Genomic DNA, 27,148 nt, shown 5'->3' with positions numbered 1-27,148 from the left:
GGGTGTACCCCGCCTCCTGCCCGATGACAGCTGGGATAGGCTCCAGCACGCCCGCGACCCTCGTGAGGAGAAGCGGCTCAGAAAATGGATGGATGGATAATATGATTACTGTACATCATTTAGTATTTGTGTGTTGAATGAGTGACGTCAGAACCTGGAGTCAGGTTGGCCGATTACAGTCTGTGTGTGAGCATCTGTGTGTGAGTTGTGGCCTTCAGCAGCTCCTTGTGAGTGTTCTCATTTTGTATTTGCGTGTGTGACTGTCACATTTTTAAAAAATGCATCAGGAGCCGTGTTTCTCATCGCACACATTACATTACCTTTACTGCTCCATTTTTTTTTCACTTCACCCAAGGGTCACTGTATCAGAAGCTTACTGGAGCCTCAAATTTTGGCTAGCAACACCCCTCCATCCATTTTCTACACCACTTATCCTCACTAGGGTTGCGGGTATGCTGGAACCTACCAAGGATTGCACCCAATGGCAGCGATTGTCACGTGTTTTTTTTTTTTTTTTTAAGGCAGAGCAAAACATGGAGGACCGAGTGCAAGGAAGCACCGAGGTAAGGCAGGAGTCTCAAAAATGATATTTAATTCCAAAACAAAGGCAAACAAGGATCATGGGAAAAGCTAACCAAACAAGGTCCCAAAACTGATGAAGTAACAAAGAAACACTTGATTAAACCTAAAACTGGAAACAGGACATGACGAATGAAATAACTGTGCAACACTACTGGCGACGACGATATGTGACAAAGACGATGAACCGACAAGCGCCGAAAGAAACCAGGGAACTAAATACAAACAAAAAAAGTGACGAGACAGCGAGGAAAACCCGGAGAAGACGCGAGGGGCTGGAGGGAGCTGATTGGTCGACACAAGGTAGACGAGAACAGGTGGACACAATAACTAAATGAGCACACGACATGAACAACATGGAACGCAGGAAAACATGAACAAAAAACTGAACACCATCCAAACCAAAACACAGACCTTGACAATGATATGTGAGGGGTATTGTAAGAAGTAAGTGCACTGTGAAGCTACAACTGGGGGTGCGAACTATGAATGGAGGTATTGCTGGGGGGAAATTTTCCAGTTGTGCCTTCGGATAAGAGTGACCGAACTCGAGTTTTTCAAAATACGAGCCGTCATTCAATTGACTTTTTAAAACAACCACGTAACTTAGCCTGAAGTCCTTTAGCTTAATGCTAACAAACGATAATCATAAAAAATAATAATAAAAAAATAAAAAAAACACGCCATAGACGTCTTCATCCTCTGCGAAAAACTACTATTATGCAGCTTACCGTGTTACAGTAGTTGTGAAACTTTTCTGCATGTGTGTCTGCATGACTGCATTATACTGCTCCCCAGCTGCAAAAAAAAATCATGATTCACATATTGTTTCATTCTTCACATTTTGTTTAATGTTATACAATGTGTTTTTTTTTTATGTACAATATTAGAGAGTGCTTTTTTCGTTGTGAATTTTTTTTTTTTCTGAGGGGTCTTGCAACAGATCAATGGCATTTCCAATTTGCAATTTCAATGGGAAAGATGATTTGAGATCCGAGTGCTTTTAGTTACAGGCATTGTCATGGACCAAAATCAACTCTCGAGGATCTCAAGGCATCACGATACATGCTGTTGGACTGCATGGAGGAGCTGAGGTTTGACTCATGTCAGCTACCGCTTTCAAATATTGCACAAATAGCATTAAACTGGTTCAATATTGGACACAAAGGGGAGAAATTTTCTCCCCTGTGTTCTCGCAGGTCGGCCTGATGCTTGAGGTCCTTAAGTCGAACCCTCAAGAGACCCCCCCAGCCCCGTGAAATCTTTTTATTGTCACCACGTCAAGAAAAGTAACATCCCCCCCCCCCCACCCCCCCAAAAAAGATGTCATTCCTTTCCTCCTCATCAGGCTCTCTGCAAGTGTTTGTTCTCTTTTTGTCAGGGAATCGTTCCCCCACTCTGAAAAATCTCTCCACCCGCGCAGCAGATGGGTCATTGTCAGAGAGTAATGAGTAGCAAACACCTGCTTCTCCGCATTAAACTCCTCTCCTCCATTCCCAGCCGTTTGACACAACATATGCGGCGTACACATACAAAACGAAGTGACCGTGACCGCAGCAGCTTTGGCAGCGACGGCGTGCCGTTACACGAGCCCCAAGTCTCCTGATGGGGTTCGATTCAGCAGAATGGGTTGGAAAGAGGGCCACTTAGGCAGGGGCCCAGAAACCATCTATGATGTCATCTCACTAGTCATACCAGATGGATTGTTTCATTTGGGAAAGAGTGAATATCTATCAAGAAAACACTTTGGTGCTCTTCTTAGCGCTTATTTAATGGAGTTGTCTGCAGCAAAGCAGTTTTCAAACTTTTTACACCTTAAAAAAATACTTAACTCTCCAAGTATCACCTCAAATACAGTAGGCCTAAGTGATTAATCTATTATCAAAATAGTGGTCGATTAATCGATGAATTGTTGCACTTCTAAACTGAACTGTACTTGATGTTTTTGCGTATCACGAGTGGGACTTTGATAATCACTGATCTACAGTGTTCCCTGCTATGTTGCAGTTCATCATTTATGTCCCCGCCATATCGCATTCCATTTTTTTTAAGCAATCCCTTTTATGGGTTTTTACAGTGTACTTAGTTACTGCAATGCCCTCGCATGTGGGAAAGGAGAGCCACAGTTGGCGGTGCACTATTTCAGCCCTTTATTGAACGCCGGAAAGAACAGTAACATGCATAAACAAACTCAGAGTTGCTTATTTCTTGAAGTGATTTGACGTACGCTATGTACAGTATGTTTTGGGAGTGTCCGGCAGGTTTCCTGTTCCTGCCAGGACTCCCTGTCCTTTCTCTGCCATGTGGGGCAGTGAAGCCACCTGCCCCAAGTTGTCAAGTAAAGCAAAGTGTGCAAAATATGGCCATTATTGTACTGGGTTTGGGGCACAAATGCTTTTGGCCCCACAAAGCAACCAGTGACATGACCAGCAAAATATATAGTTTTTATATTTTTGAAATATACATTGGAATGTTTACAATTAAAACAAATATATTATTACCATAATGATAGTAATAAAGTCAAAATAGTAAGATAATAATTAGTATAGTATGATAAGCGAATAAAAGTAGCAATTTATCTATGAGAAAAAAGAATGACAAGAATAAGGCTGTTTGGAAGTAAATGAAATATTACAATCGTAAACATAACATTTAAGATGAGGATTGTTGACAAACTTGTCCAGTTAATAACAAAGTATGAGAACAAAGTCATAGTATTATAAGAATACAAAATAAAAATTGGGTAAAGTTTTCAAGTCATAATAGTGTGACAATAAAGCCATAATATCATGAGAAAAATTTGGAAGAATTGTTTCTTGTTGAGTTTTGTTCCATCGTTTTACCAGGAGTGTGTTTAACCATAATTGAATGCTATCACAGGATTATTATATAGCACAGCTCTCTAGAGACAAACTTTTCAAAGATTCGAGGACATTAATTGTCATACCAACACACATTTACACATGATATGGGTACAAAATTTGATACCGAAGGTCCCAGATTAGCCCAATGGGTATGAACCTAACCCAACCTAACTTAGTGCACCAACATGTTTTTGTTAATGAAAACATCCACTGATTCTCTCTGGTTATGAACCTTTACAGTATACAACAACAAACAGTTGTTTTGATATGAATCCTATCCATACAATTATTCTTGCCTCAAACTCTTGTCCGCTGGTTCATCCGCAGGGTACCATTTAGGTGAAAAGGTCGCAGTACGCCACGCTGTATAAACAGAACATTGCAGCTCCAAGTTGAGCTCCGCTGCATGAAATCCCTCTGAAAATAATCCAGTCTTTTCTGCCGGTCCCCAGTTGAAGCCCCTTGGACCGTCTAGCTGCCTTCCACGGGTCGCTTAAGATATACAACTTCTTTCAGACTTTCTCTGAATGCCCCCCGAGGTGTTAAGCTGCTACAAGTCTGTATATTGAGTGGAGATACATACGAGTGTGTAAAACACTCAGCAAAGCATGGCTGGTTCTTGAATAATCAGTTTAATAACATTATCCCGGCAGTGTGCGGACACGCACGTCGTTAATGAAGTGTCACTGTTAAAGTGCCACTTCGCCCCGTTTATTAACGGCGGCCTACGGTCAGCCACGCGCTGATAATAAAAGCACATAAAAGCCAACATAACTTTAGCGGACGAGCGTGATGAAACGATCCGTACTCTGAGTGCGTTTGTGTTAATAAGCGACGGCGGTGACGCCGACCAGGGCCACGTGTAAAATTAAAAAGATGAACTTGTGGTCCGTGACGGTTATTTTCGGGAAGGAAGGGAGAATTGGAACAAACCGAATTTACTTTGGCTGCCTGCACTTCTAATAAAAGGGCATATTTCCAAGGCTAACTGACTTCTCTACAAAGTGTTATTTGTACTGAGTGTATTAATGTGTGACTTTCTATTAGCTACACTTGCACACACATCTAATAACACTAAAAAAATACATGAGCCGTATGAACAATTCTGCCTGTACCAAAAGAGAATAATGCTCACTTTTGAGGGACACGGTCAAAGAGCAATTCATTTTTTAAGTTTGGAATTGTGAATAACTACTAGTTAGTTAGTATCAGGAAGTAGCCTAGCACCAGATAGAACCAGGAAGTGGCCTGCTAACTAAGTCATGGATGGACAAGCAAATAAAAAACTAGTGCCATGCAAATAGCACAACCATTAGTTAGTTAGTTAGAATCTGGAAGTAGCCTGCTAACTAAACAGAAAGTAAGTAAAAAGTGGTGCTTATTCTCACTAGGGTCACGGGCGTGCCCGAGCCTATCACAGCTGACTGTGGGCGAGAGAGGCACGGTACACCCTGAACTGGTCGCCAGCCAATCGCAGGGCACATAGAAACAAACAACCAGTCGCGCTGACATTCACACCGACGGGGAATTTAGAGTTTTCAACTCATCATATCCAGAAAATGGCACTGCTGTGAAAAAGCTTGCCGTGTGTGACTGGAGCTAATCATCCACAGATCAGTTATGAACAGGAGTAAATGCAGGCCAGCAACTACATTGAAATGCGTGTGAAATTTTGAACATCACAAGTCTCTGCTCAGCAAATCATTTTATTTAACAAGTAGCAAACATTCAAAGAGTCATGGATTCCAGTGCAATCTGCTTATTGGACAAGAAACCATATTTGGGAAGTGAAGCGCCAGTTCAAAACGGACCCCACACGCCTGACTGTGAGTCAATCAATGAGGACAAGTGAACTATGAAAGAAATGAGAACTATTAGGACATTAGAGCATATCCCCGATGTGTACCATGCAACTATGGCCCCTCGGGGTAGTATAGGAAATATTAGAGCAATCTGATACATATCAGCAATTTGATTGGACACTCATTACATCACTGCTTTTCCATTTGTCATTTTTCCCCTTGATTCAGCAAAAAGCCCGACACTCAAATGCCCGCTGAAGAATTTGTAATTCAACCAATTTTGCGCTAAATATGCCTCCAGCGTAGCTCGTGTGACCTCGGTTCAGTGAGCGTCAATGGGGGTGGCCGTGTTTTCTCTTCTGTATTCTTTGGCTTTTTTTGTGTATTCCCTATATTATAACTTCCGGCAACACGATCACATTGTTCAGCGTCGCTTGTTATCAAGGTTACAGTGGCAGGATTCATGGTCACAGTCATGAAATTATTTTTATACTTATTAGTCACAGTTTAGCCTGAGCCTGATTATTTGTCCGTTGAGAAAAAATCCGAAAGACCCAATGGCGAACGAGAAAGGAGGAGACAGGTAAGAGTTGTATAATGTTGGGAATCCTGCTTTGATTAGTGGTTTAGCTGACAGATTGAAAATGTTACCCTGGACTCGACTGTCAGTTTTAAAACCGGAAGATGGAAAACAAAATGAAATATTGTCGGGGGAAGGCGACCGACCCAATGACGAGAATGTAGGAGACAGGCAACAGAAGGACAATGATAGGATTCTTCCTCATTTTCACTTGAAAGAATAGAATTATGGTGAATTCTTTCCCTGGACCATATTATTTATCACAATTTAGATACCTGAAAATGAGTTTTTTTGTTTTTTTTAAATTTAAATAAAAGGGAATGACTCAATGACAAGGCACGAGACAGACAAGATCTACAATACAATATTCCCCCACGTTTAAAGCAAATATTTTCTATGGGTTTTTCTATGGTGGGAAAAGAGAGCCGCTTCAAATGCGTCACCACATGGATCCCAAGCTGCCGCCCACCACTGATTGTACATTAATGTGATTATTATTCATAATGCACTTTAATATGCACAGAATGTGGGCGGTGAGTAAAAAAAGTCTTCCATGAAATCAGCAATTGACGGTGCAAAGGTTGTAAAAAGCAGCTTAAAAAGAGTTAAATGATGTTCTGGGAACCAGATGAAGATCTCATGCAGAAATCAAAGTCCCACATTATCTTGGCGTTTGAAACACTCGAGAAAGTGAAAGCGAAAGATTCTGAAGTGCACACCCACCAGATACATCCCCAGCTAACAATGCTAAAAAGCCGATAGCTCATCACCTTCCACGCTGCGGAATAAATAGGGAGAAAATTGTTCGCCTTTTGTCCACGGCCACGGCCCACCCCCGCAAGCGCCCGCAAAGCAATCACTCACCCCTGGTTTTTTTGTGGGGTTTTTTTGCAAGCTACTTATTTCGATTTCTGCCCTCCCTATAGCCTCGCTCATCTATAACCATCTGGGTCGCTCTTAAGTAGCCACCCGACACCATCCGTCACTCTCTGGCCGCGCACTCCATCTTCCTTCCATTCCATCCTCGCCGCGGCCGTCACACCGCGACGAGAGGCTGTTTGTCTCGGCTGTTTGAGTGGAGAGCCTCTGTGCTGTCCTTGTAGATGGGCTTGGTCTGGGACCGGTCATCACTACGGAAGCCAAAAAGACAGGTGGGCGTGATTAGGAGTCTGAAAGTACCTGAGGGAACTTTCTAGGCTATGGATCTCTTCTGGACATGCACACAAGCCTGCTAACTAAGTCATGGATGGACAAGCAAATGTAGCAAATGGCCCTGGTAAGGAACCATGAGAAGTAACTAGTCTTCAAACCCCGAATTATTCTTTGTTGGGAGACATTACAAAAGTAGCTAAAATTACAGACAATTGATAGGTTTTGCTGTAACGCAGTAATGGTACCTTATCAATGACATTACGGTCAGGCTATCGCTGCGGCCCAAAACACTATCAGAAGCACTGGCCTACATTTGCAACCTAAATTCGAGCATTTGTTCATGAAATTGTATTCGTTCGTGGATGTTAGATTTTGTGTGTCTAATCAGATTTCAGCTTGAATGTGTTGCCACGTCAATCTAACGAAATTCACGAAATTTTCATTTGAAAATTTAGGCCACATGGTGAGCTACTGGTCAGCACGTCTGCATCACAGTTCGCTAATTAAAAGTCGGCATTTACGAAAATCTGTACTATTATTCCGAGTCATAATCATGTCAGGATTTTACGAGACTTTATTTTTTATTTTTTTTTCAATTTAAGAGGGGTGTTTTACAAAAATATCGTATATTGCGAGAATACATTGTTACAATACTAGAATACGGTAATGTAATATTATAAGGGGGGAATTATAATGAAAAAAAGTCACAATTTTACGAGAAAAAGTATTTGACAAGACGGGTTGTAAGATTGCGAGAATAATAATAGTGATAATACAATTAAAAAGGTGTCTCAAGAAAGAAGAACTCTCATAATACCAAAATATGTTTTCTGTGAAAAAAAGTGATGACAAAGTCGTGGGTGTAAAAGGCTCAATTTTAGAAGAAAAAAATGAAAATCTTGGAATACAACTAAAAAAAAAAACTATAAATACTTCAAATATTAAAAAAGTGGGCGGCACGGTGGACGACTGGTTAACACATGTGCCTCACAGTTCTGAGGACCCGGGTTCCAATCCGGCCTCACCTGTGTGGAGTTTGCATGTTCTCCTCGTGCCTGCATGAGTTTTCTCCAGGTACTCCGGTTTCCTCCCACATCCCAAAAACATGCGTGGTAGGTTAATTGAAGACGAAATTGCCCATAGGTATAAATGTGAATGCGAATGGTTGTTTGTTTCTATGTGCCATGCGATTGGCTGGCGACCGGTTCAGGGTGTGCCCCGCCTCCTGCCCGATGACAGCTGGGATAGGCTCCAGCACGCCCCCGACCCTAGAGAGGAGAAGCGGTACAGAAAATGGATGGATGGATATTAAAAAAGTGAAAAAAATCTGCTTTTACAGGATCACTCACAATTTTAGAGTAAAGTAAAGGAGGGAAAGTTGCCATTTACCGAGCTGTTGCATTTCTCTTTCTGTGCATGCTTTCCATGTATTAGCACGGCCGACTGGTCGTAGCAAAAACAATAAAATGTTAATTCTATTTTTTATGGCGCCACGGGTCACAGGTGAGCTGGAGCTGCTGACTTTATGCAAGGGTACACCCTGGACCATTCCCCAGTCAATCGCAGTTTTTTTAATTCTTTATACAGTAAATAATTAGGATTATGACACATAAGATAGAACGGGGGCATAAAAGTATGCAGTATCAGAAATGTTAATGCTAATAATTCTTTTGGGATTCATTTCACTGGAAAGGGTCGATAAGTTGGATACATTTTCTTATTCACCATAAATATGCATGAATCAGGAAATTTCCTATGAAAATGCAAATTTTTCAGCACATTTGGAGAAGAGGTCAATGAGCGAAGCAGCGGAAGGGGTCACGGTGCACATTAACATGCTGTCGCCGGGCAACTTTGACGTGACTTCCATTAATGTCTCGCTGCCAGGGTGCTTTTTACACTTCAAATAGTACCAATGACTTCAAGCTGCTGTTAATAGGTCAGCGGCGGCAGGGCGCGCAGAAGCGCACAGGCGAGGGCGGTCGGGTCGGACGGACCTGCTGAGATCCACTTTAATATTCAGCGCACAGACACATGCACATAGACGCTACACACAGAACAAGACAACACAAACAGGGCTGACGTGGACAAGCACTTATATGCACTCTGCAGAAAGGTTAGCTTCTATACGATACTATAGCAGGCTAAGCCACGTTTTCTTCTGGAACGTCTTACAAAGGACAGTTGGGGACTATGAACATAGTCGTGCAATCATCACAATGATGGAATAAAGTTGTCATTATATGAGGAACAAAGTAATCATTTTGAAAGAATAATGAGAGAATTTTTTTCAAAGTTGCAAGAATCAAGTCTCAATTTTATGGGGAAAAAAATATTTACATTTACGAGAATAAAGTTGTCATTTTACCAGAAAGAAGTTGTAATGTTAAATTGAATTGTTTTATTTTAAGAGAAAAAAGTCCCCAGTTTATGAATAAAATTTGAATTTTAACAATAATAAACTCTTATGTGAAAAACAAAATATTGTGGGACTAAATTTGAAATATTTAAGACAAATGTGATGTGATTTGTAATTTTATAAGAATGAAGTTGTGATTTTGCGAGAAAAAAGTTTTCATTTTACATTTTATACACAAATAAAGTGGTAATGTTACAAGAATAAAGTTATATTACGAGACTAAAGTTGTAATAAAAAACGTTGCAATGTTAGGAGAATTGAGTAATTTTACAAGGATAAAGTCACAATTCTATGTGGAAAAGTTGCAAAGTTAAGAGAATGAAGTTCTAATTTTATGAGAAAAAAATGGTGATGTTACGAAAATAAAATTGTAATTTTCCAAGAAAAAAAGTCGGAATGTGATGAGAATGAAGTTACATTATGAGACTGAAGTTCTAGCATTTTGAGGGGAAAAAAGTAATGTTATGTTATGAGAATAAATTCTTCGTTTTATGAGAATAACGTCGTCGTTTTACGAAAAGAAAGTCTCAATTTTACAAGAATAAAATTGTACTGTTGTGGGAATAACGTAATTTTACAATAATAAATGAGTAATTTTATGAGAAAAAGTTGCAATGTTATGAGAATAAAATCTCAATTTTATACCAAAAAAAAATTAACTAGGAGAATAAAGTCAGATTTTTCTGAGATACAAAGAATAAAGTCACACTTTTACGAGGAAAAAAATTCTGTTACGAGAATAACTTTGCAATGTTACGAGAATAACTTTGGAATAACAGTCATAATTTGATGAGGACTTCTCATAAAATCAGACTTTATTACCGTACAAATACAATGATTCGCTGAACATTAAGATTAATCGCGTAGCTTTATGAGAGGCTGAGTTGGGAAAACAGAATTGAATAAAGCAGTAAAAGCAGGATCAACAGTCGAGTAGGTAGGTAGGTAGGTAGGTAGGTAGGTAGGTAGGTAGGTAGATAGATAGATAGATAGATAGATAGATAGTCTATTCATCCCGTAAGGGCAATTAAATAAGGTAGTAGGTGTCCTTACATGGGTTTTCTCTTGGCGCTCTTCTTCCTGTGGTATATGCACGCACTCAACACGGCGGCGAGCACCGGGAGGCCGAAGGTCATCAGCACGAGATGGCCGCTGTGGGTTTCAAACCAATTGGCGTTCTCTGCGGATCGGAGCCGTAGAGTGTGAGGTGTCAGGTCAACGATGCCCTGAGCTTCCCCCGCATATCGTAGCAACCCCAACATACCATTTGAAACATTCCCTGTAAGATATTTTAAAAGTAGAAAATTGAAATTCCCTTAAAATGGTGAGAGTCTTTGAGCTGAAATGCCAAAGAAAGAAGTCAATTGAGCACTGGTGGTGGTGAATTCGAACATGTTACAGCAAACCAATGGTCTGATTTTACTGTATCGTCACCATCCAATGAGCAGCATGTATCTGTAAATTTCATTAGTAAAAAAATGAACAAAATGAGGACATGCTTGCTATTTAACAAGACTTATCATATTATATAAATATTTTAAAATGAAGAAATAACTTCACAATGCAATCATTGAGACAAAATGCAAAAGAAAGAAATTATAATACTGGTTAACAGGGATGTAGCACCAGATGATGGACCCCCATACTGCCAATCATGAATACAAAATACAATAATCAATTTATGTTTGTGCATTCTCTTCACTGTCACTTTGAAATAATGTCCTGTTATTGAATAAAGTGATTTTATCCGATTCATTGATTAATCTAAAAAAAATCATTGACACATAACTCGATTATTAACATAATCGTTAGTTGCAGCCCTAATAGGGCCTTTTTGTAAAATACCAAAATATTTGTATGAACAGTTCTCACCAGGAATATTCGCAGAGGTCTCATTTTTAACGATTTTACCTGGTGGCTTTCCAGCACAAGTCGCGACATGAGACATTCCGGAGCCCTTCAAGGATGAAAAATCATTATCAGCATCCCCAAGTGATTTCCTGTTTAATTAGCAGATGCGCTCCCGGGAAAGTGATCTGAAACACTTTGGCACGACGGCGAACCGGGAGTCAATTGCCGCAGTCGTACCATCTCCCCCATAATAAACAACGCAGACTAGCTTAATGACACTTTTACCGGGTAGTAGAGTTTCAAAAAGGGCGGCGCATAGGAACACTGCAGTCCTCTCACAGGTCACCGATAAAGATGATGGAGACAGATGAGGCGCCCTAATTGGATTAGCCGGGAATGTTGTAATGAAATTAGCGCTGGGGCTCGAGTATTAGCGTTCAGTGAAAAATAAGACAATTTGCCCGCTGGGACAGAGACAAACCGTCAGTCCGGCGGGACAGCAGCCGTCAAGACCACCCGTGTTTCTAATTGAAGCGACTCGGACGACTTTCACATTTCATTACCCTCATACAGAATAAAGCTCTACATCCCTGCGGAGGAGGCGGAAAGGGAGCATCTTAGTACAGCAGCCGTTTACGCCACACAGTTTGGAGTTGAAAACTGATGAAAAATTGTGTCAGTTGGGCTGTTTGTTTATGAACGTGGGGTAAATTAGCAATAAATGAATTGATGCATTTGGCTGACAACCAGTTCAGGGTGTACTTGCCCAAAGTCAGATGGGATAGGAATTACAATGTGGAAAAGCTCCATAGAATATAGATGGATGTGGATGGATGGTCAATGACTTTTTTTTTTTATTTACTATTTTTTAGATCTTTTTATTCTTGACATTCATTCATTCCTTTTCCCTACCACTTGTCCTCATTAAGGTCGCGGGCATGCTGGAGCCTGTCCCAGCTGACTCTGGGCAAGAGGCGGGGTACATTCTGAACTGGTCGCCAGCCAATCGCAGGTATTCTTGACATGTTCTCAAAAATGTTCTCCAGCCTCTCCAAAAATAACGAACAATTCTGAAATGTGTTTTTAATGAGAAAAATAGCACTCTATAATGTTTTTTATTTATAAAAACATACAGTAGTGACATAATTAAATAGAATGCAAATAATTCAACAGTTTTTGCCTTTTTTTTTTCTTCAATTCAATGGACATTGTGCTGCTCCTTCTGGTGTGTGTGTGTGCCTTGGCCACCTGGGGGCAGTTTATACAGACATACAGAGACGCATGGAGACGGTTAAAACTTCCGAGTAAGCTGCAGTAATATGTGTTGTTTCTCCAGAGACAATAGCAAATATACAGTATGCCTTAAAATACTGTTATATTATCTGTCTACATGTGCTGCTCCACTGTTTGTGTTCAACTAGCGGTTGCTTAAAGGGTTATAACTCCGCAACACCGGTCCTATTTGTCAGCCCATCATTGCCGTTTTTTATTGTTTGTTAGCAATTAAACAAAAAAAAACAAGCAAAAAAATCATCCAGACAATAGCTTGTACCTCGAAAACTTGGTAGTTGTGTCACTCGTATCTCAAAGCACCACTATTTCGGGAGTTATACAAATCGTTTAAGTGGGATGCATTTTAGGTTCATCCTGAAATTTCACCTGTACGCCCAATACCCCTAACTTTTTATGACGTCTTTAACATTTGTTTTAAAATTCTATCTATTTGTTTGAGAATCTTCCATATATTGTATTCAATTTCATTAGCAGTTTGCAGTTATTTTATGTTTCTTCATAAATGAAAATGTGTCTCTGTTTACACAAGAGATGTTTTGCATGGTGCATTTTTTTGCATGTTGTTTGGTTTACCTAATTTGAACCGAACCATCATCTTAAAACGAAGGTACGTACCAAACCATGTGTTTTGGCATACCATTCTGCCCCTATGAGATACTGATTTTCATTTCAGATATTGTGATGCTGGTGTATCTTCCTGTCCATTGGGGCTTTCTCCTTGCTCATTTGAGGAATCAAGAGCACTTTTGAGAAAGCTGCTCTTCGTTTCTATAGTGGAAGACTGTTTAGCACATCTGCCTCACATTTCTGGGGACCGGGGTTCAAATCCCGGCCCCGCCTGTGTGGAGTTTGCATGTTCTCCCCGTGCCTGGGTGGGTTTTCTCCAGGGACCCCGGTTTCCTCCCACATCCCAAAAGCATGTGTGGTAGGTTAATTGAAGACTCTAAATTGCCCATAGGTGTGAATGTGAGTACGAATGGTTGTTTGTTGCCCCTCACAGGACACTGATATGTAGACCTTGTTTTTCTTACCAGGCAGAACAACCAGGCTAATGTTGCGCATTTTTTCGAGCAACGCTGTGGGATGTTCCACTGTGCACGTGTACACGCCGCTGTCCATGTCGCTCACTTTCTTTAGTGTTATCACGGACGATGGCAGGATCCAGTCATCACCCTGAAGGGAACATGAACAGAAAGTTAAAGAAAAAAGTTGACCCACCGTATTTGGAAAAATTCATAAGTCAGGCCACTCAAAGCCCCACTGTAGTTTGTTTGCTGCCTTTTGCAGGTACAGTGGAACATCAATAAAACAGACCCCGATATATCCATCCATTTTCTGAGCCGCTTCTCCTCACTAGGGTCGCGGGCGTGCTGGAGCCTATCCCAGCTATCATCGGGCAGGAGGCGGGGTACACCCTGAGCCAATCGCAGGGCACATACAAACAAACAACCATTGGCAGTCACATTCACACCAACGGGCAATTTAGAGTTGTCAATCAACCTACCATGCATGTTTTTGGGATGTGGGAGGAAACCGGAGTGCCTGGAGAAAACATGCAAACTCCACACAGGCAGGGCCGGGGATTGAACCCTGGTCCTCAGAACTGTGAGGCAGACACTCTAACAAGTCACTACCGTGCCGCCGAATTTTAATATATAATGCAAAACGCCATAGACGGCATGCTAACGCAAATTTTCATATATGTTACGTTAATTATAAACCTTCAAACAACTACGGCTTTAACACACATGGAACAGCAACACGTATAGACACAGCAGACAAAAATACTCACAGGCATACGTGGTAAGACTGCTAGACTACAAGAATATTATCTATGTTTTAAATTGCCAAGACTCCTTAGATATGCTAAGATGAGGGCTAAAACGTTGACAGATTTATAGAGACACTTTGGTTGCCGTGGTAACAACACGACACAACGACAAAGCTGTCATAAACAACTACTACACTATCTATTGGAATGAAGGGGCGCCCTCTTTTTCCCCTTCTCTCCCGGTTGATAGACCTCAGTGCTGCCTAGCATGTTGTGACACAATGTGATACTACACTGAAAGCAACCAACTCCAAATTTTTACTTGCCCGTATCCTGTAAAAACCCACAAAAAATGTTTAGAAATTAGCAATTTTGCCAGGGGCGCAAACAATGAACCGCGATATAGCGGGGAAACACATACGCAAGTCACTAACCTAGATAACGCCGCCGTCTGCAGAGAGCGAGGCAGGAGCAACAACAACATACAAACGGGCGACATGAGGCGTAATGAGATGGCGAGGGAGCAAGCGATAGATTCTGACACAGAAATAACATCACGATTATGAGACGGCGCTCCAAACAAATAAGCTCGCAAACAAATGTGGAGGTGGCGTTAAGGAGCAACAAAACAAACCCCAAAAAAGACATTACACCATGCAAATGATTTGGCTCCTGGGAGCTGCGATGCCTGCCAAGAAAGACCATTTCAATTTGAATGGATCAGAATTAAGAGGATTCCACCCTCCCAACACTCCCGGAAAAAAAAAGGCCAGGTTTGGCCAAAGCAGTATTTTGTATGCAAATCTGTGGGTTGGCAAAGCAAGCGGCCCCGATTGTGTCTGTGTCTTGCTGTCATTACCGCCGGGCTGCTGTGCCCACGGTTTGCTGTCTATCAAAACGGCATGCTGGGATGCCGCTTCCCTGCCTGCCCTAAATCTACCACGTAGATAACGCGCATTCAAATACACAACTAAACACTTCTCCCCGTCGCTTTCTTGACCGCGGGACTGACAGTCGCTGCCGCAGGGCTGTCAGTCACGCTGACAGGAAGCAAGGACAGTGGCAGGTACTGAATACCTACAAGAAAGCACACACGCCATAATTCACAACACTGCACTGGAGCAGGTATTGTAAATCTGACGACAACCCAGAATTAGACTGACCCTTTAACAAGCAAATTAAAAGGATTGACTCATTAAAAACGTGGTGATCCTTTTCGCATGACTGCTTGTCTGACAATAATGTCATCTTTGGGAAAAACATAATTTATTTTTTTCTAGACTCACCTCATCAGAGAGCTGGAGAGAAAATATTATGATAATTATTCTTTATTTGATGTATTATATCTTGCATAATTGTATATTTTATTTTTTCCTACATTTATAATACAAAGGTAAACTGTTTAATTTACATTTTATTTGAAAATATTATTATGTTTTCAAATTAATTCATTATATTTTTTCATTAAATTTTATACATTTTAAGATTCAATATTTAATCGAATTCATTATAATCTTCAGCGTAAGAAAAAAATATGTATTGTTTCAGTTTACAGTAGTTGAGAGCTCTCAGTGACATGAGGCACATTAGGCTGCAATTGTGGTTTCTGTAATCTGTAGTTTTTCATGGGAGAAGATGATTGGCCTACTGCCCAACCCCCAGTAACCTGGTATTCCTAGGTGGTCTCCCAACCAAGTACTAACCAGGACCAACCCTGCTTAGGTTTCAAGATCGGAGGAGATCGGGCACGCTGAAGGTAGAATGTGGCAAATACACATCCATCCATCCATTTTCTGAGCCGCTTATCCTCACAAGGGTCGCAGGAGTGCTGGAGCCTGTCCCAGCTATCATCGGGCAGGAGGCGGGGCACACCCCGAACTGGTTGCCAGCCAATCGCAGGGCACATACAAACAAACAACCATTCGCACTCACATTCACACCTATGGGCAATTTAGAGTCTTCAATTAACCTACCATGCATGTTTTTGGGATGTGGGAGGAAACCGGAGTGCCCGCAGAAAACCCACGCAGGCACAGGAAGAACATCCAAACTCCACACAGCCTGGGCCAGGGATTGAATCCCGGTCCTCAGAACTGTGAGGCAGACGCTCTTAACCAGTCGTCCACCGTGCCGTACTGTACACATATGAATTTAAAATATTTGATTTAATTTATTGAATTTATCAAATGGGCAACACAGTGGACGACTGGTTAGCACAACCGCCTCGCAGTTCTGAGGACCGGGCCAAATCTGGCCTCGGCTGCGTGGAGTTTGCATGTTCTCCCCGTGTCTGTGGGGGTTTTCTCCAAGTACTCCGGTTTCCTCCCAGATCCCAAAACATGCACGGTAGGTAAATTGAAGACTCTAGATTATCCGTAGGTGTGAATGTGAGTGCGAATGGTTGTTTGTCTATGTTTTCCCTCCGATTGGCTGGCTCCTCTCGCCCAGAGTCAGCTGGGATAGGCTCCAGCACGCCCACGACCTTAGTGAGGATAAGCAGTGCGGAAAATGGATGGATAGATTTTATTTATAAAATATATTATATTTTTCATCAAATGTATTTTATTAATTGTATTTTTATGTTTAATTGTATTCCGTTTTTATAACTTTGTCGAGTTCACTTTTGTACAGAATATATTGTAAGAATTGAAGTTTTAAATATTTTACTAAATTGATTTTATTCATATCATTTATTTTTGTATTCATTGTTTTTATTTCATACATTATGTCGTTTTCATCAAATGAAAAGTATCAAAAAAGTGCAGTATACAATTTTAGTATTAGTTATTAGTATTTTATTTCTTATTTCTCATTTTCTCATTAAATTTATTGTAAAAACCTGGAAGTTTAAATCGTTAATTTAGCCATCCATCCATCCATCCATCCATTTTCTACACCGCTTATCCTCACTAGGGTTGCAGGTAAAATGATAATAATAAGAACTTGCAAGATAGTTTGCTGCATGAGCAAGGATTCTTGTGTACTGATTTGCAACTGAGCATTCCCACGGTAATTTTGGCTTGAAGAAGAATTGCATGATGATGTCGACGCTCCCTTGACTTTTGACCCTATCCGATATCACTCAAAATCAATACGGTTATTGATTTGACATTTTGTATTGTCTGCCTGGCCTCTGATGTTGACTTTGAAGCTCTCATGCATCTGCCAATTCATCAACTTTTGCCATCTTGGCACATTCACTGTCATATTGTGACATTAATTTCCCTCGAGCGTCGACTTGAGCGTAGCATTTGAATAATTCATTGTTTGTTTTGCCAAACAGTCAAAAGAAAACATCATTACAAATCTACCCGCATGACTGCTTTAAGGTCGCCTCCCGCTTGTCCGAAACTCATTAGGCCATCCCTTCTTTAAGTAGGGTCAGCCAAGCGTGACGAAGGCAAAAGGCAAAGGGGCAGCTTGACAGGGGAAAATAGTGGAGAAAATGATGACATGGCTGGAACAAAGTAGGGACTAAATAAAGAGTCCATGTAAATTCATTCATTTCCCGGCTCACCTCCTTGTACCAGCAATAGTCGGGCTCTTCCGAGGAGCTGGCCGAGCACTTGAGCACCACGTCATCTCCTCGCTGTACGCGAAGCTCCTGTGGCAGACCGATGAAGTTGCTGAAGCCCTCCCTGGATAGATGCACCTCTCCCAGATCTACAATCAAACATACAATAGGATCAAGCAGACTGGCTTTGTTTACAGTAGAGGGAGCCCAAGCCAAAAGCTAAACATTTTTGTTTTATTATCCCTTGTTCAGAGTATGATAAACTCAAGTAAGAAAGACTCTTGGTGACTCACAATCTGGAATAATCAATAATGATGGTACATTTATAGACTTATTGAGAAGAAGTGTTGTGAATAATGGCTCATATTCTCCTCCATCTCAATGCAAGGCCCTCATCCTCACTGTCCTCTCGCTCCGGTCTAATCTCAACTTCTTATTGATTCCTCCCGTGAGGCCGAGGATGAGACCGAGGAGGATATCATGCAGCCCCCCGGGTCGATTGGACGGCCACAGAGAAGATGGAGGACGCCTTTAGTCCAAACGGTCGTGCCATGGATGTCGTTAAACACAAAGCGCGCTGATAAATTTGATCTCCTGCTGAGGAGGGAAAGAATTTGAATCAGCAAAACAAAAGAGAGACAGTCATGCTGCTGCCTGTGAGTGCAGTGCATGGATATTTATTCTATTATTAATTATTAATGTGTTTCTGTGTCCCTCACTCAGGAGAGCGCTGCATGACTGGAAGTGTTCCTTTAATGCCTGCTGGGCCGCAAATATGAACAACACTATCTTGGGATTACAATCCGCTAGCCTTGACAGGAGCAAAAACAAAACCATGTTTTTTCCCCCTTTATTGTGACTGTCAATTAATGTCTGCTACTCCCCAAATACACTGCACGAGCAAAAATATTGGGAGATATAGAAGCTTCCATTTCTACAAGATATGGAAGAGTGTTTTATACAGTCTACAGTCCAGTTCATCGTAAATGTGTTTGACAGGCTTCTTCCACACCAAACTGTTTCCACAAAGTTGTAAACGGCCAAGTCATGGGAGGAGAAACTATATTGTTTGGCACTATTGCGATATGTACAGTGAAACCCCGCCAATTCACAGTTTGTTATTCACCTTTTGTGTGTGTGCTGAACTAAATTACCTATTTGCATATTTTGTGCTCTTGGTGGAATATCCTAGGAAATCATAAGCTGCCGCCAAAGCCTTGGCAAATAGAAAAGTAGCAATTGGTGCCAAGGAACTATGTTGAAGGGAGTTGAGGAGCTTCATTTAGAAAATAGTAGTGTTTTTCTGCCATATTGTGACAGTCTGTATACAGGAAATTCTAACATCCGAGGAGGACATGTTTTTGACCCTGCAAAAAACCTGTGGATAAGTGTAAATTAGCCATACTGTAACTCAGACTGACCCACTCACAAAAACACTTTAAAGAATAGTCAGCTGACAAAAGATTTAGATTGGTTGTGCAACTTCACAACTGACAGGTGAGAAAGCACCTTCGAGACCCCACTGTTTGGATACAAGCAATTAAGAAGTAAATTGTTCATAATATGTTTTCTTTAAGATTCAGCAGCAGTACGTGTCCCAAGATTTGTGCAAAAAAAAAAAAAAAAAAAAAAGGAGCAGCAAGCGATCCTTTCCTGCATGCACACAGTAGTACTCACAGTGCACTTTGAAGGACAGCGTCTTGGAGGCGTTGTTCGGTGCACTCAGCGTGTGGTCGTCCGACACGCAGCGGAAGAACCCCTCCGCAAAGTGGGCAACATGGGGAACGTGCAACACCATTTTGTCATCCACCTGCTCCACATTCAGGTCGTAAAAGCACCAAGAGGTCGGCCACACTGGGCGCCACATCTTGAGGAGCTGTGCAGGTAAAAGACAGGGGAAAGGAAACGTGAAGTAAAATATATCAAAAACTAAATACAAAAAGATGTATTCAACTATATTAAATGAGAGCTATTAAAATACAGTGTTCCCCGAACTCAAATGTGAATAGCAAAACTCCTCAAGTAATTGACACCCCCATTTGAAAGGTTTATAATTGCCAATAATGGTGCCTTGCTTTTTGCAGATGATGTGGTTCTGTTGGCTTCATCAAGCCGTGATCTCCAACTCTCACTGGAGCAGTTCGCAGCCGAGTGTGAAGCGGCTGGGATGAGAATCAGCACCTCCAAATCTGAGACCATGGTCCTCAGTCGGAAAAGGGTGGCGTGCCCTCTCCAGGTCGGGGATGAGATCCTGCCCCAAGTGGAGGAATTCAAGTATCTTGGGGTCTTGTTCACGAGTGAGGGAAGAATGGAAAGGGAGATCGACAGGCGGATCGGTGCAGCGTCTGCAGTGATGCGGACTTTGTATCGGTCCGTTGTGGTAAAGAAGGAGCTAAGCCGAAAGGCAAAGCTCTCAATTTACCAGTCGATCTACGTTCCTACCCTCACCTATGGTCACGAGCTGTGGGTCGTGACCGAAAGAACAAGATCCCGGATACATGCGGCCGAAATGAGTTTCCTCCGCAGGGTGTCCGGGCTCTCCCTTAGAGATAGGGTGAGAAGCTCGGTCATCCGGGAGGATCTCAGAGTAGAGTCGCTGCTCCTTCACATCGAGAGGAGGCAGATGAGGTGCTGGAGCATCTGATTCGGATGCCTCCCGGACGCCTCCCCGGTGAGGTGTTCTGGGCATGTCCCACCGGAAGGAGACCCCGGGGACGACCCAGGACACGCTGGAGAGACTATGTCTTTCGGCTGGCCTGGGAACGCCTCGGGATCCCCCTGGAAGAGCTGGATGAAGTGGCTGGGGAGAGGGAAGTCTGGGCGTCCCTGCTAAAGCTACTGCCCCCACGACCCGACCTCGGATAAGCGGTAGAAAATGGATGGATGGATGGGTGCCTTGCAATACGAGTGACCCAACCTAGGAGTTTTTTTAAGACACGAAACGTCGTTCGGATGATTTTTTGCTTTGACTTGTGAGAGAAAATTTGAGATCGAACAATTTGTCAAAAAAGGGCTCCAAGCTGTTTATTGCCACTCCAACTTATAGTATACTGTCAAACTAAACATCAAAGACAATTACATTATACATATTTAAAATAACCACATAGCTTTGCCTTAGAAAAGTTTGTTTAGCTTAATGCTAACAAACAATACAAAACGACAGAGACAGGCTCGCAGTGTCATAACTCTTTAAGAAATTGATTTTTGAACACAAATGGTGGAACAAAATATGTAGACAGACAATATACCAATACTCACAGGCATATGTTCTGTATTCTCTTTGAAGGACAACCAATATTGCTGCAGCTTACTGATTGTGACCACCTCCTTCATGTAGATTCGTATTTCATATTGCAATACCCCCCTGTGGCCAAGTCCCGTACACCAGAAGTCACAGCACAATATATTGATTTTAAGCAAAAATTGTGTCAAAAACTTCGTGTTTCATTCTTTACCTTCTATTCAATTTTGTAATTACGCTGTTTTATCAAGTACATTAGTAAAGCGTGCTATTTTTATTTTTATTAAAAAAACATTGCAAAAATTGTTTGTTTCAGGGAGGCTGGAATGGATTAATAGCATCATCATTCATTTCAGTTGCGACCATGATTGCGGAACAAATTAAACTTGTATCTCAAGGCACCACTGTAGTTGCCACAAGATGTCAACAAAGCATTACTTTTCCATTAGATAGGGCAATGGCCTCACTAAATAGAGCTTCTTCGGTCTCTCCCAATAGTTCCTTGAAATCAAGACGCCACAAGATGATGCCAAAGCAATACTTTTATATCAGCCAGTGATTTTTGGCCTGTGTAAAAAAACGAGCAATTATAGGTTCATTTTCAGAATTGTGTGAATCGTGAAAAGTGGGAGGACATTGTATATATATTTTAAAATATACATGAAAATATGTTTCAAAATACATTATATACATACATTTTAAATGGCAAAAAAATACTGTATTGATTGAGTGTTCAAGGAAAGTGGTGCAGTGGCTCAAGTGATTCAGCAGATGGCACTGTGGTGAAGCAAAAGCCATTTGTATTGTTATTCAGTCAAACGTCGATAAAACAGAACGCAACATAACGGATATCGGCTAAAAAGGACCATCGGGTCTGAACAAAGGTCCAAAAATAGTTTCCATTTGTCACTTTAAAAGCCATTGACAAAGTCTGTTAGTTCCAGATTCGGCCGCTGTTGTTTACTGGCGCTGTGGTGCAATGCAAGCAGAGAATGAGACTAACATATTTCTGTGTCACAGATATACAATATGACTAGATCCAATTTCATAAGACGTGCCTCCCGTGCCTACGTGGCGTCCTTGTTGATTGTGAGGCATTGACGTGGTTGCCGTGTGACGATGGTTCTATCTATTGTCTATTGTGCATAGAGCACTTGCAGAAAGAGAACGGCATGGCTGCGGCGTTAACTCTGAGGAATACAAACACAAGCCTTTGGAGTCTGGAACATACTATTTTTGGTACAGTAACTTTTTTTTTGTCAAGCCCTTCACCTTTGGCAATGGATTTGGAACTAGGAAGCACGCTAATTACTGTACGTCAACAATGTCACCATGACCAACCACACCGCCATGGTTAGTTTGGATAAAATAGGAAACTTCAAAACATTTTTGAACTGTTTTTTTTTACTTTCATTCATTCATCTTCCGTTCCGCTTATCCTCACTAGGGTCGCGGGCGTGCTGGAGCTTATCCCAGCTATCTTCGGGCGAGAGGCGGGGTACACCCTGAACCGGTCGCCAGCCAATCGCAGGGCACATAGAAACAAACAACCATTCGCACTCACATTCACACCTATGGGCAATTTAGAGTCTTCAATTAACCTACCATGCATGTTTTTGGGATGTGGGAGGAAACCCGAGTGCCCGGAGAAAACCCACCCAGGCACGGGGAGAACATGCAAACTCCACACAGGCGGGGCCGGGATTTGAAACCCGGTCCTCAGAACTGTGAGGCAGACGTGCTAACCAGTTGTCTACCGTGCCGCCGTTTTTATACTTATTTATAATAATTTGGTACTGTACAGGGCATTTTAGTACACGAAAAAAAACTACAAAACAATAATTTTGTACTGAACAGTACTATGAGTGCATATGATCTCAAAAAAAAAAAGTGCTTCAATGTAACTGAAAATTGGCTAATCCCCTATTAGTCCATTCTATCAAGGATCTACTGCATTTAATTCAGAGTACACTGGTACAGGTAGTACCAAAATTAATAATAATCTGGAAAACTGAAATTGTCTTGCCATCCTTAGAGTGGTGTATTTCCCTGTGTGTGCCTTTGACTGTGGTCTCACCCTGTGCCTCCTGTCTTTTTGCTGCTGTGTAGGGGCAGTTTAATTAAACTGAATTTAATTGACCTGATCTGAATTGAACTGAAATAATTGTTTAAAATTGACTTGGGTTCAAAAATATTTCTGCAACAAGTTGCCCCACTCACGCACGACAGGATAACTTTAGTAAGTAGGAAAATATACACACAAAATAAGATAATATCTCCTAAGTATGACATTTTAAATATATTTTAACGAGAGGGTAGCCTCCCTCCGCCTCCGGGTGGGGGGGAACGGGTCCTGACTGTTGGTTGTGCCTATGCACCAAACAGCAGTTCAGAGTCCCCACCCTTTTAGGAGTTCTTGGAGGGAGTGCAGGAGAGCGCTCCCGCTGGGGACTCCATCGTTCTGCTGGGCGACTTCAATGCTCATGAGGGCAATAACAGTGAGATTTGGAGGACCAATCTTGGAGAATCTGGCCAGGGAACTCCCCCCAGAAGAGTTGGGGGAAGTGGCTGGGGAGAGGGAAGTCTGGGCTTCCCTGCTAAAGCTACTGCCCTGCGACCCGACCTCGGATAAGTGGAAGAAATGGATGGATGGAGGGTTTGGATAATAAGTACAGAGAAAAATACCGTAAAGAGGATTTGGAGGGCTTGGGGGCAGTAGCTTTTTTTTGTCCAGTTCGGCTGTTAGGTCAAAGAGAATGGTGGATCTCTATCCCTTTTATGACGGGACAGTTTTACTGTGTCACAGTGGAGTTTTTAAGATGCCGCTGTGGTTTCTTAGTATTATAATGGTTATTTATTGAACAGTCAAACAGTACAAAGTTTCTAGAAGGGAGTGAGAAAAGAAGGTGAAAGACAAAGAGGCTCGTGAGAACCCACCTCCCCCCCTGTTATTATGAATGCCAGGTCACGATGGAGTGCCAGGGCTGCCAGGCACTGCTGCCCCCCACCTAGGCTAAATTGTTGTGGCAGACTGTGTTTTTAAAATCATAATTATTATTATAAACTGAATGTCACTAGCTAGAACTAACTTTTCTTTACAAGGCTAGAACTAACCTTTCTTTACAAGGCTTGAGGAGCATTTTAAACAGCACGTTGGCCAGATAGCTCACCTCAGAGAAGCTTTCAAACCTCACCCGACTGATGTTGAACGCATTGTCTGAGTACAGGCACTCCAACGTGACGCTGTCACCTTCCATAATGTTCTGGTTCGGGCCTCGAATGAGCAACGCACCTGCAAACAGAAAAAAAAAAGATGATGTAACTCCTAAACTACTATGTTTGGTGGAAAGCTACCAGTACCACACCGCTCTGGGGACCAATTCCAGTCGCACAGTCGCAAAACAGCTTCTTCCATTCGAAAGAGAATCATCTATATTTCAAGGTAACTATAATAGAACTCTAGTTGCAAAATATATAATGTATTGTCATCACATTGTCGTTTACGATACACAAAAAACACATTTTCACCTAAAGTTAAAGGAACTTTAAATTCTTGGTACTTGATTAACAAGAATATTAATAAAAAAGAAGAATTGCTGGAGATTTTGTCGAGCAAAACTATATTTACCATGAACTATGGAGGCCATTACCAGCTGGAAAACAACAAATGTTGCATCCATTGCTTCAAGTTCAGCTTGCCAATTGTTTGAATACACAAAGTTGGCTGGTTGTTTGAAAGCGAAACTAATGAACATGTATTTATAGAGCGCTGGAGGAGGTGTGGCTTACCAATGGGGAGAGTCAAGTCAATCGCGCCCCTTGAATTGAGGCGAAGTCATCTCAAATCATTTGAGTCCATTTTTATAGCCACCCTTTGTGTTTTCACAACCCACTTTGAAACTAATAATGTGCATAAAGCTAAAAATTGCTTATACAAGCAGTAAAATGATGCAGCGTGGCTTGTAAGCGTTCCACCTGTTGGTTTTTAGTTGCACTTTGTTTTGTGCGTGGTTTCTCTTTGTTTGTTGCCTTAAATGTCCTGACAAGATTGCAGCTTTCAGTACTGATGAAAAGTAAATACTTTGTTGTCATAATTAAGTCGTCTTTTTAGCTATCAGTGATTTACTTTAGTAGTGTGAATGCCCGCATATTTGCAAATTCACAAATTGGCTGATGTTTTGTTTTTTTAACCTATCCTCTATGATTTGTTGAAAAACTGACCGAGTGGCTATTTTAGCCCTCAGGTCAAAGCCATATCTAATATAAGAATATTGTTTGGGTGCTATCTTGGGGCAGCTTGGTGCCAAGGAAGTGAAGTGAGGAGTTTCATTTAGTCAGACTTTGTCTCATAGAAAACAATGCTTTGCCGCCATCTGTGGCATTATAAACCTTTATGTTGGGGCATCAATTACACGTGTATTTTTGCATGGATACTGAGGGTTCACTGTACAGCGGTGCCCGGAGATACGAGTGTTTCGAGATACAAGCCGTTGTTCGGACGACTCCTTGCTTTGACTTGCGAGCAGAAATTTGCGATACAAGCACAGCATGGTGGCAGTGAACTCACCTCAACTCACTACACAATAAGCAGCAGTTTGACAGACAGTCAACAATTCTTCAAAAAAGAGGCAGCGATGAATGAAACAACTTAACTCGGCATTATCTATTTATGCTGTATACTTTTTATCCTCCTCGTCTAAAAATAAATATACTGGTACATATAAATAGAGTAAAGCTGCCTCTATTGTAGGGAAACTGCAAAATACACCCTGGGCATGTTTTATAATATTTACTATACATAAAAAATTTTCAAGGTCTTTAAACACACTTTTAAAACAATCAAATGCATTTAAACACATATAACGTATCACGTGAGAGCATGTGGAATGGATAACACTCAAATATTGTAATATATTTTTATTTTACTATCAGTTTGTTTTTGTCTTCAAGGAAAATAATATGGTGACAACTACATGTGTGGTAGGGCGGCGCTCTTGTGCCCTCTATCAGGCAGATGCCACTGGCAGACCACCTGAAATAATCTTTCCTTGTGAGAAAACAAACATCTGCGAACTCCTAACAACATTAAACGCAGCAAAAATGAGGAATGGTCATGCTAATAGTGTGTTGGTATTGAGTGGTAAATGTTATAAATTACTGGTTTAAGCCACTTACACTATCAATGCATATGACTGGAAGGCAGCGTATTGCTCTGTGCAGGGAGCCAGCTCAGAGCCCAGTTGAGGAGATTGCAACAAACCATTTTTGAGCCAAGGGGGTGCTGTAATTTTGTTGTTAAAATATTATGTTTCAACAATGTATGTATGTACAATAAATAGAAATTTTAGGGGTGCTGGGATTCAATTTAGGGTGTTTGAGCATCCCGAGAAATGGGCCAGAAACACCTCTGGGTGATAGCATAGTTGATAGATGGGGATTTAAAATTGATGGATGCATGCAACAATATCTCGAAAATAACTATGATGATGAAATGCGTATGGGGAGAGATTTGTCTCAAAATGATTTACACAAATATATCCGCGATTTACACGTTGTTGTTTTTTTTATGTTGTGTGTGCAGTTATCATGACTTACCATTTGTAACTATTCCATTCTGCTTGTGAATTGTTGAAGCTGCGTTTGTGGATAAGCGGCCACACGCATTTATTTTGGGGACAAAAGGTAACGCAGTTTTCAAGATATTGACACGCACACAAATGGAGAAAATTCACACGTGTGTGAAGGCCCGTCCCTCCATTCGCTAGGCGGCAGTGTTGCTGACTTCTAGTCAAGTCAGCAACGCAGACGCCAACACTGTCAAAATCAACCTTTATTTTTAAAGATAATTTTCAATTAAATAGTTTTCAATTGACCTACCATGCATGTTTTTGGGATGTGAGAGGAACCCCACGCAGGCACGTGGAGAACATCCAAGCTACACACAGGCGATGCCGGATTCGAACCCTGGTCTTCAGAACTGTGAGGCAGATACGCCAACCAGTACTCACCGTGCCGCCCCGACAAAGTCATAATTCATTATTATTCCTTACATTTGTCTTACTTAGTTGTAATGAAACCATCC

General features: G+C 41.5%; 1 protein-coding gene across 4 annotated transcripts; it reads right to left on the bottom strand.

Moving 5' to 3' along the window:
* Nucleotides 1–5,131: 5,131 nt before the first annotated feature.
* Nucleotides 5,132–27,133, bottom strand: si:ch211-79k12.1 (uncharacterized protein LOC568891 homolog). Of its 4 annotated transcripts, none has more exons than XM_061775756.1 (7): nt 26,944–27,133; nt 24,237–24,358; nt 19,503–19,701; nt 17,829–17,974; nt 13,572–13,713; nt 10,450–10,675; nt 5,132–6,955 (listed from the first exon to the last, which is right to left on the bottom strand). In XM_061775756.1, the coding sequence occupies exons 1-7, from the start codon at nt 26,948–26,950 to the stop codon at nt 6,862–6,864; spliced, it is 936 nt and encodes a 311-aa protein (XP_061631740.1). In that variant the 5' UTR covers nt 26,951–27,133; the 3' UTR covers nt 5,132–6,861. The 4 variants fall into 4 exon arrangements, with proteins under 4 accessions (XP_061631740.1, XP_061631738.1, XP_061631741.1 ...); XM_061775754.1 differs by lacking the exon at nt 26,944–27,133 and adding an exon at nt 24,695–24,786; XM_061775757.1 differs by lacking the exon at nt 26,944–27,133 and adding an exon at nt 24,695–24,786 and having other exon boundaries at nt 10,450–10,576.
* Nucleotides 27,134–27,148: the final 15 nt, after the last annotated feature.

The sequence above is a fragment of the Phyllopteryx taeniolatus genome, chromosome 6 (genome assembly GCF_024500385.1).
Source record: "Phyllopteryx taeniolatus isolate TA_2022b chromosome 6, UOR_Ptae_1.2, whole genome shotgun sequence".
Taxonomy (NCBI): Eukaryota; Metazoa; Chordata; class Actinopteri; order Syngnathiformes; family Syngnathidae; genus Phyllopteryx; species Phyllopteryx taeniolatus.
The sequence above is the reverse complement of the archived record's forward strand: the minus strand, read 5'-3'. Positions and strand labels throughout refer to the sequence as shown.